At 42.8% G+C, this 17164-nt stretch overlaps 1 protein-coding gene across 1 annotated transcript in view; it reads right to left on the bottom strand.

Moving 5' to 3' along the window:
- The window catches only part of LOC137327282 (solute carrier family 22 member 15-like), a 65760-nt gene extending 58013 nt beyond the window's left edge, over positions 1-7747 (bottom strand). Inside the window, exon 1 of the mRNA XM_067992931.1 lies at positions 7507-7747. Coding sequence (XP_067849032.1) covers positions 7507-7590 — 84 coding nt within the window. The 5' untranslated portion in view covers positions 7591-7747. The remainder of the gene's footprint in view (positions 1-7506) is intronic.
- Positions 7748-17164: the final 9417 nt, after the last annotated feature.

Here is a 17164-nt window from a genome sequence, read left to right as displayed (position 1 = left end):
ATGCATTTGCGACAATTATTGCCATTACACTCCTGTGAAGCGCCTTGGTACATTTTCCTACATTAAAGGCACTATATAAATGCATGTAGTACTTGTAGTATTTGCAAGGAATGTAGTATCACTTCTCTACCAAAATTAAAGCAAATATATGAACTGTAGAATTAAAGCAGCCTGAAAGGAAAATTGTTGTTCAGGTCTATACTTTCTCTAGAAGTATCACAGGAAATTACCAATGAGATTCAGTACTAAAGGAATAGATTACTGCTAACCAAGTAACTCATTTTATAACTACAAGCTATATTTTACAAGTTGCAAATTTCTTGAGTCAGAAAGTAAAATTCACATAGCTGCTGTGAATATGTAATATTTCAATATCAGGTAAACTGTTGGAGATTAGTACTAACCCTAGAACTGTACTGCCCAGCTGCAGGTCCCCTTTAATGTCAACAACGCTTGTAACACCAGTCACTGCAAATTTAAAACTGGAGTGCACAGTAACTGCAAGTCAAACAACAATAACTTGCATCTATATAGCACCTTTAATGTCGTAAAACATCCCAAGCCACTTCACAGGAGCCTCATCAGACAAAATCGACACTGAGCCACTTAAGGAGATATTAGGACAGGTGACCAAAAGCTCAGTGAAAGAAGTAGGTTTTAAGAAGCATCTTAAAGGAGGAGAGGTGGAGAGGTAGAGAGGCGGAGAGCTTTAGGGAGGGAATTCCTGAGTTTAGGGCCTTGGCAGCTGAAGGCAAGGCCGCTGAAGGCAAGGCCGCTAATGGTGGAGCGATTAAAATCAGGGATGCGCAAGAGGCAAGAATTGGAGAGCAGAGAGATCTGGGAGGGTTGTAGGGCTGGAAGAGGTCACAGAGATAGGGAGGGTCGAGAGGGATTGAAAACAAGGAGGGATTTGAAAACAAGGATGACAATTTTAAAATCGAGGCATTGCCAGACAGGGAGCTAATGTAGGTCAACGAGCACAGGGGTGATGGGTGAATGGGAATTGGTGAGAGTTAGGATACGGGCAGCAGAATATTGGATGAGCTCAAGTTTATGGAGGGTGGAATATGGGAGACCCGCCAGGAGTGCATTGGAATAGTCAAATCTAGAGGTAACAAAGGCATAGATGACGATTTCAGCAGCAGATAAGCTGAGGCAGGGGCGGAGTGGGGCGACGTTACGGAGATGGAAGTAGGCGGTCTTGGTGATGGAGCGGATGTGTGGTTGGAATCTCATCTTCGGGTCAAATAGGACACCAAGGTAGCAAACGGTTTGGTTCGGCCTCAGACAGTGGCCAGGGAGAGGGATAGAATCAGTGGCTAGGGAACGGAGTTTGTGGTGGGGACCAAAGACAATGGCTTCGGTCTTCCCAATATTTAGTTGGAGGAAATTTCTGTTCATCCAGTACCGAATGTCGGACAAGCAGTGTGACAAATCAGACAATGGCGGGGTCGAGAGAGGTGATGGTGAGGTAGAGCTCGGTGTTGTCAGCGTGCATGTGGAACCTGACGTTGTGTTTTCGGATGATGTCGCTGAAGGGCAGCATGTAGGTGCGAAATAGGAAGAGGCCAGAGGAAGAGAAGCCATTGCAGGTGATTCTCTGGCTATGACTGGATAGATAAGAATGGAACCAGGTGAGGGCAGTCCAACCCAGCTGGACAACGGAGGAGAGGTGTTGGAGGAGGATGGTGTGGACAACAGTGTCAAAGGCTGCAGGCAGGTCAAGAAGGATGAGGAAGGATAGTTTACCATGGTCACAGTCACATAGGATGTCATCTGTGACTTTGATAAGGGCCGTTTCAGTGTTGTGGCAGGGGTGGAAACCTGATTGGAGGGATTCAAACATGGAGTTGCGGGAGAAATGGCAACGGATTTGGAAGGCAACAACACATTCAAAGATTTTGGAGAGAAAAGGGAGGTTGGAGATGGCACGGTAGTTTGCAAGGAGAGAAGGGTCAAGGGTGGGTTTTTTGAGAGGGGTGATGATGGCAGATTTGAAGGGGAAGGGGACAAAACCTGAGGAGAGGGAACCATTAACAATTATCAGCTAACATGGGGGCCAAGAAGGGAAGTTGGGTGGTCAGCGGTTTGGTGGAAATAAGGTTGAGGTGGGTCTCATGAATAAGATGAGCTTGGAGAGGGCATATGGGGAGATAGGAATGAAACTAGAGAAAGATGTGAATTCAGGGCTAGGGCAGGGGGGAACCTTGGGGGAAATTTGGCTTGGTAGGCTAGGGGTAGCTCAACGGATGGTCTCAATCTTAATGACAAAGGTGTCCATGAGCTCCTTGCACTTATTGTTGGAGGTGAGGATTGAGGAGGCAGGAGAGAGGGGTTTAAGATGATGGTTTGTAGTGAAGAGAAACCCGGGGTTATCTTTGCATTCCAGGATGATGTGCTTTACGTGGTGCAGCCAGACCCGGTGATGAATGGCTAAACCAGTTTTCCGCCATAAACATTCAAGTCTGCATCCCTTGGACCTAAGGGAGCAGAGATGAGGGCCATACCAGCGGGAATGACCAGAGTGAGAAAGGGTAATGGTTTTAATGGGGACAAGGGCATCAAAGGTGGAGGTGGGGGTGTGATTGAGCAGATCGGTGGCTGCAGAAATATTGTGGTGAATGGACCGAGAGGGCCGCCCTAATCACAGCTTTACACAAGCTCCCTTCAAAATCCAATGTTCACAACTCCGATCTGAGCACTGTAAACTCCTCAGCCTGTAAGTAACACTTGTGCTGACTCAGTTAACCAAGCCACCAGGTAAGGCACACTTGTGCGGCTCATGAGTGCACCTGTATTTAACTGAAAAAATAAGCACTTTCAGCAATGAAGTATGCAGGCCGTTACTGTTTATCCAGCTGAAGGGAATTGTTCCCTTGGCATCATACCTAATACAAGAAACGAAGAGCTAGGAACCTATGACTTGCTATTACTTTATTAAATTAATAACTTAAACTAGATAAACTAATTAGTTAATAAAACTAATATAATGTGAATAAAAACTCTAATTAAGTAAATAAATAAAACAAGGTTAGATAGAGATGGCAGGGCAGGTGGTGTGTCGTAACTGCAGCATGTGGGAGTTTGTGCAGAGCAGCGTGATCCCAAGCAACCATTTCTGCAGTAAGTGTCTGCAACTCGAGGAACTTCGGCTCAGAGTTGTTGAGCTGGAGTCCGAGCTGCAGGCATTGCAATGCATCAGGGAGGGGCAAGAGTTATCTGGATACTTTGATCCAGGAGGCAGTCACATCTCTTAGGTTAGGTAGTGGTTTAGATTTGGTCAGTGGTCAGGGACAGGAGGACGTAACCGTGAATCAGGCAGGTTTGGGGGCCCAGGATGAAGTGATAGAGGAGCCTCAGCCTTTGACCTTGTCCAATAGGTACGAGGTACTTGCCACCTACATGGATGAGAACAAAGACTGCAGGGAGGATGGGCAAACTGACCACGGCACCATGGTACAGGAGACCATTCAAGTAGGGGGAGTAAAAAGGAATGTGGTAGTGGTAGGGGATAGTATAGTCAGGGGGGATAGATACTGTTATCTGCAGTCACGCTCAGGAGTCCCGAAGGTTAAGAACATCTCCTTTACAGCTGGAAAAGAACTTGGAGCATGAAGAGGAGGATTCAGTTGTCGTGGTCCATGTAGGAACGAATGACACAGGTAGAACTAGGAATGAGGTTCCGCTGAAAGATTTAAAAAGCAGAACCTCAAAAGGTAATAATCTCTGGATTACTACCTGAGCCACTCGCAAATTGGCATAAGAACAAACAGATTAGATAGTTAAATGAGTGGCTGAAAGAGTGGTGTGGGAAGCAGAGGTTTCAATTCATGGGGCACTGGTACCAGTACTGGGAAAGGAGGGAGCTGTTCCGTTGGGACGGGCTCCACTTAAATTGGGCTGAGACCAGTGTCCTGGCGAATCGAATAACTAGGGTGGTTGATAGGGCTTTAAACTAATAAGGGGGGGGGGGGGCGGGTTCAGGTACGGGTCATTTTATCAGTCTAAAAAGAAAAGTCAAAGCTGTAGAGCTGTGTAGCAATTTGAGTAAACACAAGCAGAGTGTGTCAGGAATAGACAGAGAATTTAACAAAGATAATAGGGCATTAGTGACTAAGGTCACATCCGGGAAAAAATGTTAAAATTAAAGGCATTGTATCTGAATGCACGAAGCATTCATAACAAGATAGATTAATTAATGGCACAAATAGGGTTAAATGGGTTTAATCTAGTAGCAATTCCTGAGATGTGGTTGCAGGGTGACCAAAGTAAATATTTCAGGGTACCTGACTTTTAGAAAAGGTAGGCAAAATGGAAAAAGGAAGGGGGGATCCCTGATAATAAAGGATGAGATAAAGACAGTAGTGAGAAAGGATCATAGCTCAGGAAATCAGGATGTAGAATCAGTACGGGTGGAGCTAAGAAATAACAAGGGGCAGAAAACACTGGTGGGAGTAGTTTACAGGACCCCTAACAGTAGTTATAGTGTTAGACAGAGTATAAATCAGGAAATGAGAGGAGCACATGACAAGGGTACTGCAATAATCATGGGTGACTTTAATCTTCATATAAACTGGGCAAATCAAATTGGCAAAAATAGTTTGGAGGACGAGTTCATGGAATGCATCAGAGACAGTTTTCTAGAACAATATGTCGAGGAACCAACTAGGGAACAGACTATTTTAGATCTATTATTGTGTAATGAGACAGGATTAATCAGTAATCTTATAATAAAGGATCCTCTGGGGAAGAGAGATCATAATATGATAGAATTTCATATTGAGTTTGAGAGTAATTTGGTTAAGTCCGAAACGAGAGTCTTAAATTTAATAAGACCGATTATGTAGGTATCAGGGGCAAGTTGGCTACGGTAGATTGGGAAATTAGATTAAAAAGATGTGACAATAGATAAGCAATGGCGAACATTTAAAAGAAAGAATTCATAATTCCCAGCGAATATACATACCCTTGAGGAATAAAAACTTCACAGGAAAAGTGATCCAACCGTGGCTATCTAGAGAAGTTAAGGATAGTATTAGATTAAAAGAAGAGGCTTACAATGTTGCCAAGAAGAGTAATACACCTGAGGATTGGGAGGGTTTTAGAAATCAGCAAAGGATAACCAAGAAATTGATAAAGAGGGAGAAAATTGAATAAACTAGCAAGAAATATAAAAACAGATTGTAAGAGCTTCTGCAAGTGTATAAAAAGGAAAAGATTAGCAAAAGTAAATGTGGGTCCCTTAGAGGCAGACACAGGAGAAATTATAATGGAGAATAAGGAAATGGCAGAGACGTTAAACAAATATTTTATATGTCTTCACAGTAGAGGACACAAAAAAATATCAGAAATAATGGGGAACCTAGGATCTAATGAGAGAGAAACTTAAAGCAATTAAGATTAGTAAAGAAAAAGTTTTAGAAAAATTAATGGGACTAAAAGCCGATTAATCCCCTGGACCTGGTGGTCTACATCCTGGGGTTTTAAAAGAGGTGGCTGCAGAGATAATGGATGAATTGGTTTTGATCTTCCAGAAATCCCTAGATTTTAGAACGATTCCCGTGGATTGGAAGGTAGCAAGTGTGACCCCACTATTCAAGAAAGGAGGGAGAGAGAAAACAGGGAACTATAGGCCAGTTAGCCTGACATCAGTAGTAGGGAAAATGTTAGACTCTATTATTAAGGACATAGTAACATGGCACTTAGAAAATCATAACATGATTAGGCAGAGTCAACATGGTTTTATAAAAGGGAAATCATGTTTGACAAATCTATTGGAGTTTTTTGAGGGTGTAACTAGCAGGGTAGATAAGTGGGGAACCAGTGGATGTAGTATATTTGGATTTTCAAAAGGCATTCGATAAGGTGCCACATAAGAGGTTGTTACACAAGATTAGGGGTATTGGGATTGGGGGTAATATATTAGCATGGATAGAGGATTGGTTAACAGGCAGAAAACAGAGTAGGAATAAACAGGTCATTTTCAGGTTGGCAGATTGTAACTAGTGCAGTGTCACAGGGATCGGTGCTTGGGCCTCAGCTATTTACAATCTATATTAATGACTTAGATGAAGGGACCGAGTGTAATGTATCCAAGTTTGCTGATGATACAAAGCTAGGTGGGAAAGTAAGCTGTGAGGAGGACGCAAAGAGTCTGCAAAGGGATATCGGCAGGTTAAGCAAGTGGGTAAGAAGGTGGCAGTTGGAATATAATATGGGGAAATGTGAGGTTATTCACTTTGGTAGGAAAAATAGAAAAACGGAACATTTTTTAAATGTTGGCGTTCCGAGGGATTTGGGTTTCCTTGTACATGAAACACAAAGTTAACATGCAGCTACAGGAAGCAATTAGGAAGGCAAATGTATATTGGCCTTAATTGCAAGGGAGTGAAGTACAAGAGTAGGGAAGTCTTGCTGCAATTGTACAGGGCTTTAGTGAGACCACACCTGGAGTAGTGTGCAGTTTTGGTTTCCTTACCTAAGGAAGGATATACTTGCCTTAGAGGCGGTGCAACGAAGGTTCACTAGATTGATTCCTGGGGTGAGAGGGTTGTCCTGTGAGGAAAGATTGAGTGGAATGGGCCTATACTTTCTGGAGTTTAGAAGCATGACAGGTAATCTCATTGAAACATATAAGATTCTAAGAGGGCTTGACAGGGTAGATGCTGAGAGGATGTTTCCCCTGGCTGGAGAGTCTAGAACTAAGGGGCATAGTCTCAGGATAAGCAGTCAGCCATTTAGGACTGAGATGAGGAAGAATTTCTTCACTCAGAGGGTTGTGAAACATTTGAATTCTCTACCCGAGGGCTGTGGATGCTCAATCATTGAGTATGTTCAAGACTGAGATCGATAGATTTTTGGACTCTAAGGGAATCAAGGAATGGGGGATTGGGTGGGAAAGTGGAGTTGAGATCGAAGATCAGCCATGATCTTATTGAATGGCGGAGCAGGCTCAAGGGGCCGTATGGCCTACTCCTGCTCTTATTTCTTATGCTCTTATGTTCTTAAACAACCTTCCTGTCCTTCAGACGTTTTGAATTCTTCAGCAGACAAATATGCCAATAGGGTTGGCCTGTATTAGAGTGAGGTGCCCCAACATTTCTAAAAATGTAAACCAGACACCAAAATTCTGATTTTGAAAAGTAAGCTTCAATTATCCCCACTTTTTATGTATTAGGGTTTTTATTAATTTTCATCAGCAGCAGGATCTAAACCATAAATCCACTCCTGGTGCAACACTGGACTCAGTAAAAAGTGGCTAAAAGTTGAACTTGTGTCAATCACTCTTCTTCTCTCGGTTAAAATGCTTTCTTGCCTCACCTAATGATTTGAAGCTTGATTTTACAAACCAATCTGCAGTTGGATCATTTTATTTTGAATAGCAGATTCACGTACAACCCAAATATGCAAACTTGTTTCTCATTTCATTCCCTAAATGTCACCGCCATCTGACAGCAACAAGTAGCTCACCTGTTGCGGGTAAATCTCGACGACTCACTCACTCACCTGTAATAGGTTTATTAAGCAGATGAGGTACACTTGGTATCTACCGATCTCTCCCTCCAGTCCCATAGCGGCGGCCGGCTGCATTGATCTGGCCCGCTCCGATCTGCTCGGCGGTAACCGCGGAGTTTCCTCAACACAGATCCCCAGAACGATGGGGCCAAAGGAGAAGGGGCCTCACCTCACCTCACCTCGCCCTCGTCACCATTAGAACCGCCTCCGGCTCGGGCTCGGCTCCTCTACAGCTTCTGCCTGCAGCACGCGGCGCTTCCCAGAGGGCAACGGAACTAACACGTCACCCACTTCCTTTAATCAAAAGCAAAATGTTGCAGATGCTGAAAATCTGAAATAAAAGCAGAAAATGCTGGAGAAGCTCAGCAAGTCCCCTTGCCTTCTCTTCCCCTGGCTCAAAAACTTTAACTCTTTTATCATCTTCCAGTTCTGACGAAAGGTCTTTCTTCGACCTGAAACATCAACTCTGTTTCTTTCTCCACAGATGCTGCCTGACTTGCTGAGCTTCTCCAGCATTTTCTGTCTTTAACCCACTTCCTTTACATGGGACCACTGCCCCCAACTCTTTGTTAACCCAGAATTGCGCATGCGCGGGGATGTCAGTCCGCCGCCTTTTAATCTTCGCAGCTTTTCGCTCGACAATAGTTGACGCGCACGCGCACGAGCTGTGCTCGACTGAGCTTCCCATGGCGCATGCGAACTGTGAATGTTTTGTCGAGTTTGTTTCAATGGCGGGCAGTCCAGGGGCCCTAAGTCTTGAGGCTTTCTTTATCGAAATCACTACTTGAAATGCATTTTCATCCCTTTTCCAGTTTAAAATAGCTAATGTGTTTCGCTCACTTTTTGGGTGTTTTCCACGTTGAAATTGCTCGATTGTTAATTTAGAAACTGAAAAGGCAAAGCTAAAATGATAGGCTACATCATCAAATACAAAGTACAGTGGTTGCTAATTTAGGGATATCACTGAAAAGCAAATCTGAGATTTAGAATATTTCAGAGAGATCGTGAGAAGATGTAAGAGTGATTTAGCATTTGATAAAGTGCTGCATAGGAAACTTACTGATGGAGTTAAAACCCACAGTATGAAGGCAATATGGAATATTGTGATTAGGAAGTAGGCTAAATGATAGAAAACAGTGGTTATGGATGTTTTTCCGACTGGAGGGATGCAAATAGTGCCTCTGAGGACTCGGTGTTAGGATCAATACCCTTTATTACTATTTATGGGCCAGTTGGGGTTGGGTGTGGAATTTTGAATTAGGCAGGGAACTGACTGGTTCAGGGTCGAGTCAGATGAGGAGATTGCAAATCAGGATTGGACAGGGAAAAAGGACACTGACAAAATTGAAGCATTTTTGTTTAAAATTTAGTTTAGCATAGACTTCTTTAGTTCCGGCACAGTACATAAGGACTTAAAAATCTGCTTCACTCACAGAAATCATGTTCAAGCTCATGATTGGTAAAAGAACCAGAGGTGACATGACGAAACATTTTTTTATGCAGCGAGTTGTTATGATCTGGAATGCACTGCCTGAAAGGGTGGATGAAGCAGATTCAGTAGTAATGTTCATAAGGGAATTGGATAAATACTTGAAAAGAAAATTTTTTACAGGATTATGGGGAAAGAGCAGGGGAGTGGGACCAATTGGATAGCTGTACCAAAGAGCTGGCACAGGCACGATGGGCTGAATGGCCTCCTGTACTGTATCATACTATGAACTCCAATACAATGATGCAACCAGTTTGCCACCAAGCAGTTTGCTTGAGGCAAGAACCAAGCAATTCAATTTAAATACAAACGTATTTGATTTGTTTAAATATAGCCTGACCGGCAAATTTATTAATTTAACATGCAATTATTTAAATTCATAAACATAGGAATGTACATGATCAGGAAAGAACATTTCAGTCCCTCTGGCCATCTCCAGCATTCAAGAACAGCATGCACAGTTCATCGTCTATATACCTTAATTAATTTTCTTGCCAAATGCCTGGCCTCTCTGCCATAAGGTCAGGAGTGGAGCTATTCGCTGACTATTCCACATTATTTTATTCCATTCACAACTGTTCCAATAATGACGCAACCCTTTCTAGCCGACAGAAGGACTTGGACAATATCCAGGTTTGAGCTGACAAATGGTACAATAACAACAAGTTGCATTTATATAAAGCCTAATGTAGTAAAAACATCCCAAGGCACTTCACAGGAGTGTTATCAGAAAAAAATTGACACCGAGCCACATAAAGAAATATTGGGACTGGTGACCAAAAGCTAGGTCAAAGAGGTAGGTTTTAAGGTAGGCAACATTTGTGCTATTTAAGTGTCAGGCAATGATAATCTCCAACAAGAAAAAGTCCAACCACCTCCTGACTTTCAATGACACCACCTTTGCTGAGTCTCTCACCATCAACATATTGGGCAGTCACCAGTGGTCAGAAGCTTTGTTGAACCAGTCATATAAACACATGACTACAGGGCAGAGAGTGGTATCTCTGCAATACATGGCTCATCTCCTGACCCCTCAAAGCATCTCCACTATCTTCAAGGCTCAAGTAAGAAGTGTGATGGAATACTCACCACTCTCTGAAATGGGTACAGCTGCAGCAACACTCAAGAAGTTTGACACCATCCAGCACAGAACAGTTCATTGATTGGCACCCCTGCCAGTGACTCAATATTCACCCCATCATCACCGGCACACTGTGGCTGCAGTAGGTACTATCTACAGGACACACTGCAGGGACTCATCAAGGTTACTTCAATAGCATCTACCCCATGATCCGTACCACCAAGATCATTGTATCATAAGGTTTATATTAGCTATGGAAAAGGACAAGGTGCAATCAAGAGTAAAAATTCTTAATTGGAGGAGGGCCAATTTCAGTGGGTTGAGAACGGATCTGGTCCAGGTAAATTGGAATCAAAGATTGGCAGACAAAACTGTAATCGAACAATGAGCAGCCTTTAAAGAGGAAATGGGTCGGGTACAGTCTAGGTGCATTCCCACGAGGGGGAAAGGTAGGGAACCAAAGCCAGAGCTCCCTGGATGACGAAAGAGATAGAGGGAAAGATGAAGCAGAGAAAGGGGGCATATGACAGATGTCAGGTTGATAATACAAGTGAGAACCAGGCTGAATATAGAAAATTCAGAGGGAAAGTGAAAAAGGAAATAAAAGGGGCAAAGAGAGAGTATGAGAATAGACTGGCAACTAATATAAAAGGGAATCCAAAAGTCTTCCATAGTCATATGAATAGCAAACGGGTAGTAAGAGGAGGGTTGGGGCTGATTAGGGACCAAAAAGAAGACCTACGCATGGAGGCAGAGGGCATGGCTGAGGTACTAAATGAATACTTTGCATCTGTCTTTACCAAGGAAGAAGATACTGTCCAAGTCACAGTAAAAGAGGAGACAGATGAGATACTGGATGGGCTAAAAATTGATAAAGTGGAGGTACTAGAAAGGTTGGCTGTTCTTAAAGTAGATAAGTCACCAGGTCCGGAAGGAATGCATCCTAGGTTGCTGAGGGAAGTAGGAGTGGAAATTGCGGAGGTAGTGGCCATAATCTTTCAATCATTCTTAGATACGGGGGTGGTGCCAGAGAACTGGAGAATTGCAAATGTTCAAAAAAGGGTGTAAGGATAAAGCCAGCAACTACAGGCCAGTCAGTTTAACCTTGGTGGTGGGGAAACTTTTAGAAATGATAATCCGGACAAAATTAACAGTCACGTGGACAAGTGTGGATTAATTAAGGAAAGCCAGCACGGATTTGTTAAAAGCAAATCGTATGTAACTAACCTGATTGAGTTTTTTGATGAGGTAACAGAGAGGGTTGATGAGGACAATGCGGTTGATGCGGTGTAAAGGGACTTCCAAAAGGCGTTTGATAAAGTGCCATATAATAGGCTTGTCAGCAAAGATGAAACCCATGGAATAAAAGGGGCAGTGGCAGCACGAATACGAAATTGGCTAAGTGACAGGAAACAGAGAGCAGTGGTGAACGGTTGTTTTTCGGACTGGAGGGAGGTATAAAGTGGTGTTCCCCAGGGTGTCTGTACCATGGCTTTTCTTGATATATATTAATGGCTTGGACTTGGGTGTACAGGGCACAATTTCAAAATTTGCAGATGACACAAAGCTTGGAAGTGTAGTGAACAGTGAGGAGGATAGTAATAGACTTCAAGAAGACATAAACAGGCTGGTGGAATGGGCGGACAAGTGGCAGATGAAATTTAACGCAAAGAAGTGCTGAGTGATACATTTTGGTAGGAAGAACGAGGAGAGGCAATATAAAGTAAAGGGTACAATTCTAAAGGGGGTGCAGGAACAGAGAGACCGGGGCGTATATGTGTACAAATTGTTGAAGGTGGCAGGGCAGGTTGAGAAAGTGCTTAAAAAAGCATGCGGGATCCTGGGCTTTATAAATAGAGGCATAGAGTACAAAAGCAAGGAAGTTATGATGAACCTTTATAAAACACTGGTTTGGCCACAACTGGAGTATTGTGTCCAATTCTGGGCACCGCACTTTAGGAAGGATGTGAAGACCTTAGTGAGAGTGCCGAAGAGATTTACTAGAAGGACTTCAGTTACGTGGATAGACTGGAGAAGCTGGGGTTGTTCTCCTTCGAGCAGAGAAGGTTGAGAGGTGGTTAGATGGAGGTGTTCAAAATCATGAGGGGTCTAGACAGAGTAGAGAGAAACTGTTCCCATTGGCGAAAGAGTCAAGAACTAGAGGACACAGATTTAAGGTGATTGGCAAAAGAACCAAAGGCGACATGCGGAAAATCTTTTTTACGCTGCGAGTGGTTATGATCCGGAATGCATTTCTTGAAAGGGTGGTAGAGGCAGATTCAATCGTGGCTTTCAAAAGGGAATTGGATAAGTACTTGAAGGGAAAACATTTGCAAGGTTACGGGGAAAGGGCTCCGACAACTTCATTGGGGCCCGACTGCAATTTTAACTGGAGACCTGCACGGGGAAACTATTGTGGCTTCCTCATCAGGCCAACCTGGCAGGAAAAGGATCTGGGTCCAGAACTGGCCTCAAAAGGCAAGTGAATTTCTTTTACTTTCCTTGTGGGGCCAGGGTGAGCATGACCATGAGCCTTTCCCTACCAATTACCTGGGAACTGGATGAAAATGGCCCTTTTTACACTATCACCCAAAGTCAAAATTACCCCCAATGTGTTGGGGGATGGAAAGTCAATGGAGGTCAGCAAGGACAGGCATGATAATTGAGCAAGATTTAGTGCATGATCGACAAGAAAGAAAACTTGCATTTATGTAGTATTTATATGATTGCATTTATCATGTCTTCAGGAAGTCTCAAAGTGATTCAAATCCAATTAATTGCCTTTTGAAGTGTAGTCACTTTTGCTGTGTAAGCAAATGCAGCAGCCAATGGTGTTGTTAAAGGAGGAATGTTTGCCAGAATACCAGGAGAACTCCCTGCTTTTCTTCAAATAATACCATGGGATTTTTTTGCATCCATCTGAGTAAGTAGATAGGGCCTAAGATTAATATTTCATCCAAAAGATGAACCTCTGACAATGCAGCATTTCCTCAGTACTGCACTTCAGTGTCAACTTAGATTATGTGCTCACGTCCTGGAGTGTAGCTTTAACCCATGACCTTATAATTCAGAAGACAACTCATGGCAGATGGCAGAATTTTGTTGAATTTGAAGTTTATGTAGGGTGCAACTTGGGAGGCCAGCAAGGAGAGCCAGCCTGAAGGTGATAGAGGTGGTGGAGGTGCAGATAAGGATTTCAGAGTCGATAAGGGTGGAGGTGAGCACTATTGCTGAGGTTGAAATAGGCTGTTTTGGTGATGTTTAGGATATGAGTTTAGAATCTCAGCTCAGGGTCAAGCCAGACACAAAGTCCACGCTATTTACGTGGGGGGGGTAACGGCCATTCTCACCTTCCTTCAGCTGCCGGGTTTCTCGAGACCTGGGAAACCCTGCCCATAGGTGTTAAATCTGAAACACAGCTGAAATTTGAGGCAAGCAGCCTCATTAGAATATTTCAATTGTGGACATACCGTCAGAGAGCAGGTTACTCCAACCCGTCTCCGTTAAAACCGGAAGTGGGCACGTTGGAGGCGGGTTGGGGTCGGGTTTCCCATTTTTGAAATTTTAACCTCATCCCCATCCCTATCCTGCCCGTCCTGGGGGGTTAAAATTACCCCCAGAGGTTGAGCACTTTTAGGCTCAATTTGAGCAAACATTTGGGAGGGTGAAGGGATAGAATCAGGGGAGGAGAAGGGAAGGAATCCGGGGATAGGATGTGGATATTTTGGTGGGAGCTGAATGAATTGCTTCAGTCTAAGTAATGTTAGGTTGGCTCATCCACAACTTATGTTAGATAAGTAGCCATCGTAGAGTTGAGGTGCTTGATGAAGAGGCACAGCTGGGTGTTGTCAGCATATATAAAAAAAATCATTTTATAGCCGTAACACTATTCTTAATAAGCTGAGCAGCACATCAGGAGAAGGTGAGTTGTGCATTGGAGCTTTTAAATAATTTACTGATCAGCTGTTTAAAGTGCTGCAAACGAGGTTTCTGTCAAAGTTTCAGTGGCGGAGTGGGAGAAGCCCCCAGGAAATTCACCCTTAATTAATTTTTCACAAAGGAATGCAAAAGTAAAGTGCCACATCAAGAAGTTTAACATCCTAGCTGAGCATAATCCTGTGCATTTACTAGAATTATACTGTATATGAGAGAAAAATAGAAAATGGGTGAGAAAGAAAACTGGAAAGGGACGTAGAGCAACATCCTCGCAGAAATGGACTTATAAAGTATGGAAAGAATCTAAGGATATATATATATACATATGAAATGTGTCCCAATTTATTTTCAGATGCAAATGGGTGAGTTATTTTAGCGAAGATACAGACAGAACTGTTTCAACATTTTACCCTTTCAAAAATCATGTGGATAGTCCTAATTTCACCCTTTTGCTGTGTTGTTGTGTTAAACATGTTCCCCTAGCTGAAGATTACCAGGTTGTTATTTAGTAATTTACTCTGTAGGTGGAGCTGGTGTCACTTGCCTGTGTTTTGTGCGATGTGAAGGCAAATGCCTGGACTTTGGTAGACATTTGAACTGCCGGAATGTGTGGAGCAAACACCAACATGGGTTTCTATTCAGTAAAGCAGTGTTACCTGTGAGCAAGCCGTACTGCAAGTTTGAGCCTGCGCATGAAAAGAAAAATGGGCATATGCCTGATATATTTATTTTGATTTATAAAATAAAAAACAAAACATTTGTAGTTATTATTATATAATTAGTTGTATATTTAAGAACAAAAAAACTGGGTTCCATCATTTTACAAACAGTATCTTTCATATATGCCCCCTGAAACCTAGGGTAAGCTAAATTACCCATATATTTTATGTTTCTAAATAACTTAACTTGACAACTGGTTATCCAAACTAATTCTCATCATCAGGACCTCCGAAAAACCAACCCTTTAAAAAGAATTCTGATTAACAATAACAACATTTTGCTGTTTTGTGTTTTTATTTAAACAGCGAGTACTTACCCATCCTCACCAAGCATGAGAGAGTACTGCAGTTTATCCAAGTGTCATGTATGTGGCCGTTTGAGCTCCTACCCCCAATCCTATGGATTTCATGAATAGATAGGGAGTCTATTCCATTAATATGCATCTGTGACCATATGCACAAAATTATGCATGTGAATGTGTGATAGCAGTCATGCCACCTTCATGTTACATCAATCTATTATGTCACCATTAATTGATGGACTAAGAAGATTGGCTAGATGGTCCCTGGGAGACCAAGGATATTCGCTTCTGCCTGGTTCATGACCCACTTGAGACAGCCATGAACAAGAGCTGAACAATGAAGCATAGTCTCAAAGATCATTGTACTAAGTTGCATATTGCACAACTTCACAGTATAAAGAGGTATTACCATGGAGCAGGTGAAAGAGGAGGCCCAGCTGAAGACATGCCTGCTGAACAGGACACTTCCTCAGCATGTCCAGTGATCTGTGTGGGAGCAGGTCATTTGCAGGTAGGAAGAAACTTAACACAGCCTTTAATCAATGACACCTTCATTTAAATGCCCGTTCCACACAAAGTCCTGTACAATAAAGTTGACTAATACACTATTCCCATCATTGCCCTCTGCCCTACTTCAGCTACCATGGTTATCAATTGATTCCTCTGTTGTTATCTTATTCCACCCCATCCCAAGTGAACTCTTACAGCACACTTGAAATAAAGCAAACCCATTTTATTCTGTCTCTTATTGTGAGGTGCATGTGTGCTTAGTATGTTTTACCCTATTGCTTACATTTTGTCAACATGTATGGTGTGTGCCCTCCACTGGTGGTCTAACCTAATGCTCCATCAAACTGACTACGCAGTGTGGGGGAGGCGGTTTGGTGGCTGGGTATTGGGGGTCAGTGTGTGACTCCCAGGTTGAAGGTGATACACCTAATGTTCTTGGTGCCACATCTGCAGATATGTAATTTGAATAGGGCAGCTGTATGAGATGGATCTGGCATCACCCTGAGAGATAACTCCATCATCTGTGCCAAATCCTGCTATTTCCCTGCTATAGGGCACTTCCTCAGCATGTCCAGTGATCTGCATGGGAGCAGGTCATTGAAGCCCTCAGTTATGGCATTCTCAATCTACTGGTCCAGTATATTTGTTCATGGTGCCCAGAACCTGAAATAGCTATTCCTGTTGTTGCACCTAGGCATATTCAATCACCTGGGCACAGCACGCAGAGGAAAGCTGGGTGGGTTCCCTTGTGGGCGTGCACTCCTCCCCACATTGTATCTATGCAATCCAATACTCTCAGGTGCAAAAACAAAAAGATCTGCCCCACCATGTCATTTATGTCTAAAAACTGGAGCGCTGCTAATGACCAGAAATTCCAGAAATGTTTGAACCATCCACATGTAAAGAGCTTTGAATAGACTGATATTGATCATAATAGAAATCATGATGACAGCCCAAGTAAGGAACATATGTGCAGAATAAGGGCTGATGAGCAAATTACTATGAATGAGTTTCATACTGCTGCTGATCTTGAGGGAAGTGAAGAAATTGAGTTCTACAATTTCTCATAACACTACTAATGTTCTCTGGCATTCCTGTATGATGGCAAAGATGTCTATGAGTTGGTGAGATACAGATGTGATAGATTATTTACTAGGAGTCCTTGGATCCCTGAAGAGAATTTGTGACTAGAGGAGCTGGTAATGGGATGTCACATGTTATCAATACTTTCTGAAATACTAATCAATATTTATAGGCTGGAAGGCTGACATTCTTTTTGTGGTCTGTGCTATGCAGTGAACAGCTGCTCATAGAGTATTGTAAATTGAACCGTGTTGCATTCTCCATTCAGCATACCAATTCTCTCAATTTACTGGTAAATGAAAAATTATCTGAGCACTAGTCAGTTTGAGATTTGTCATTACTGATAAGATTTGCATGGTTTCTCTGCCTATATTTGTACATCAGAGATACAGAAAAAAATTCAGCCTGAAAATTTTAGTTGTGGAGAGAAGAGAGAGAGTGGGGGAGCAGGAGGTTGGAGGTCTCCCCTAAATTCATAGCTAGTATCATCTTTTGTTTCTCATTCCTTATTGCTTACTCATTCATGCAT

This window comes from Heptranchias perlo, chromosome 11 (genome assembly GCF_035084215.1).
Source record: "Heptranchias perlo isolate sHepPer1 chromosome 11, sHepPer1.hap1, whole genome shotgun sequence".
Classification (NCBI taxonomy): Eukaryota; Metazoa; Chordata; class Chondrichthyes; order Hexanchiformes; family Hexanchidae; genus Heptranchias; species Heptranchias perlo.
Note: the sequence above shows the minus strand (reverse complement) of the source record. Positions and strands in the feature narration are given on the sequence as shown.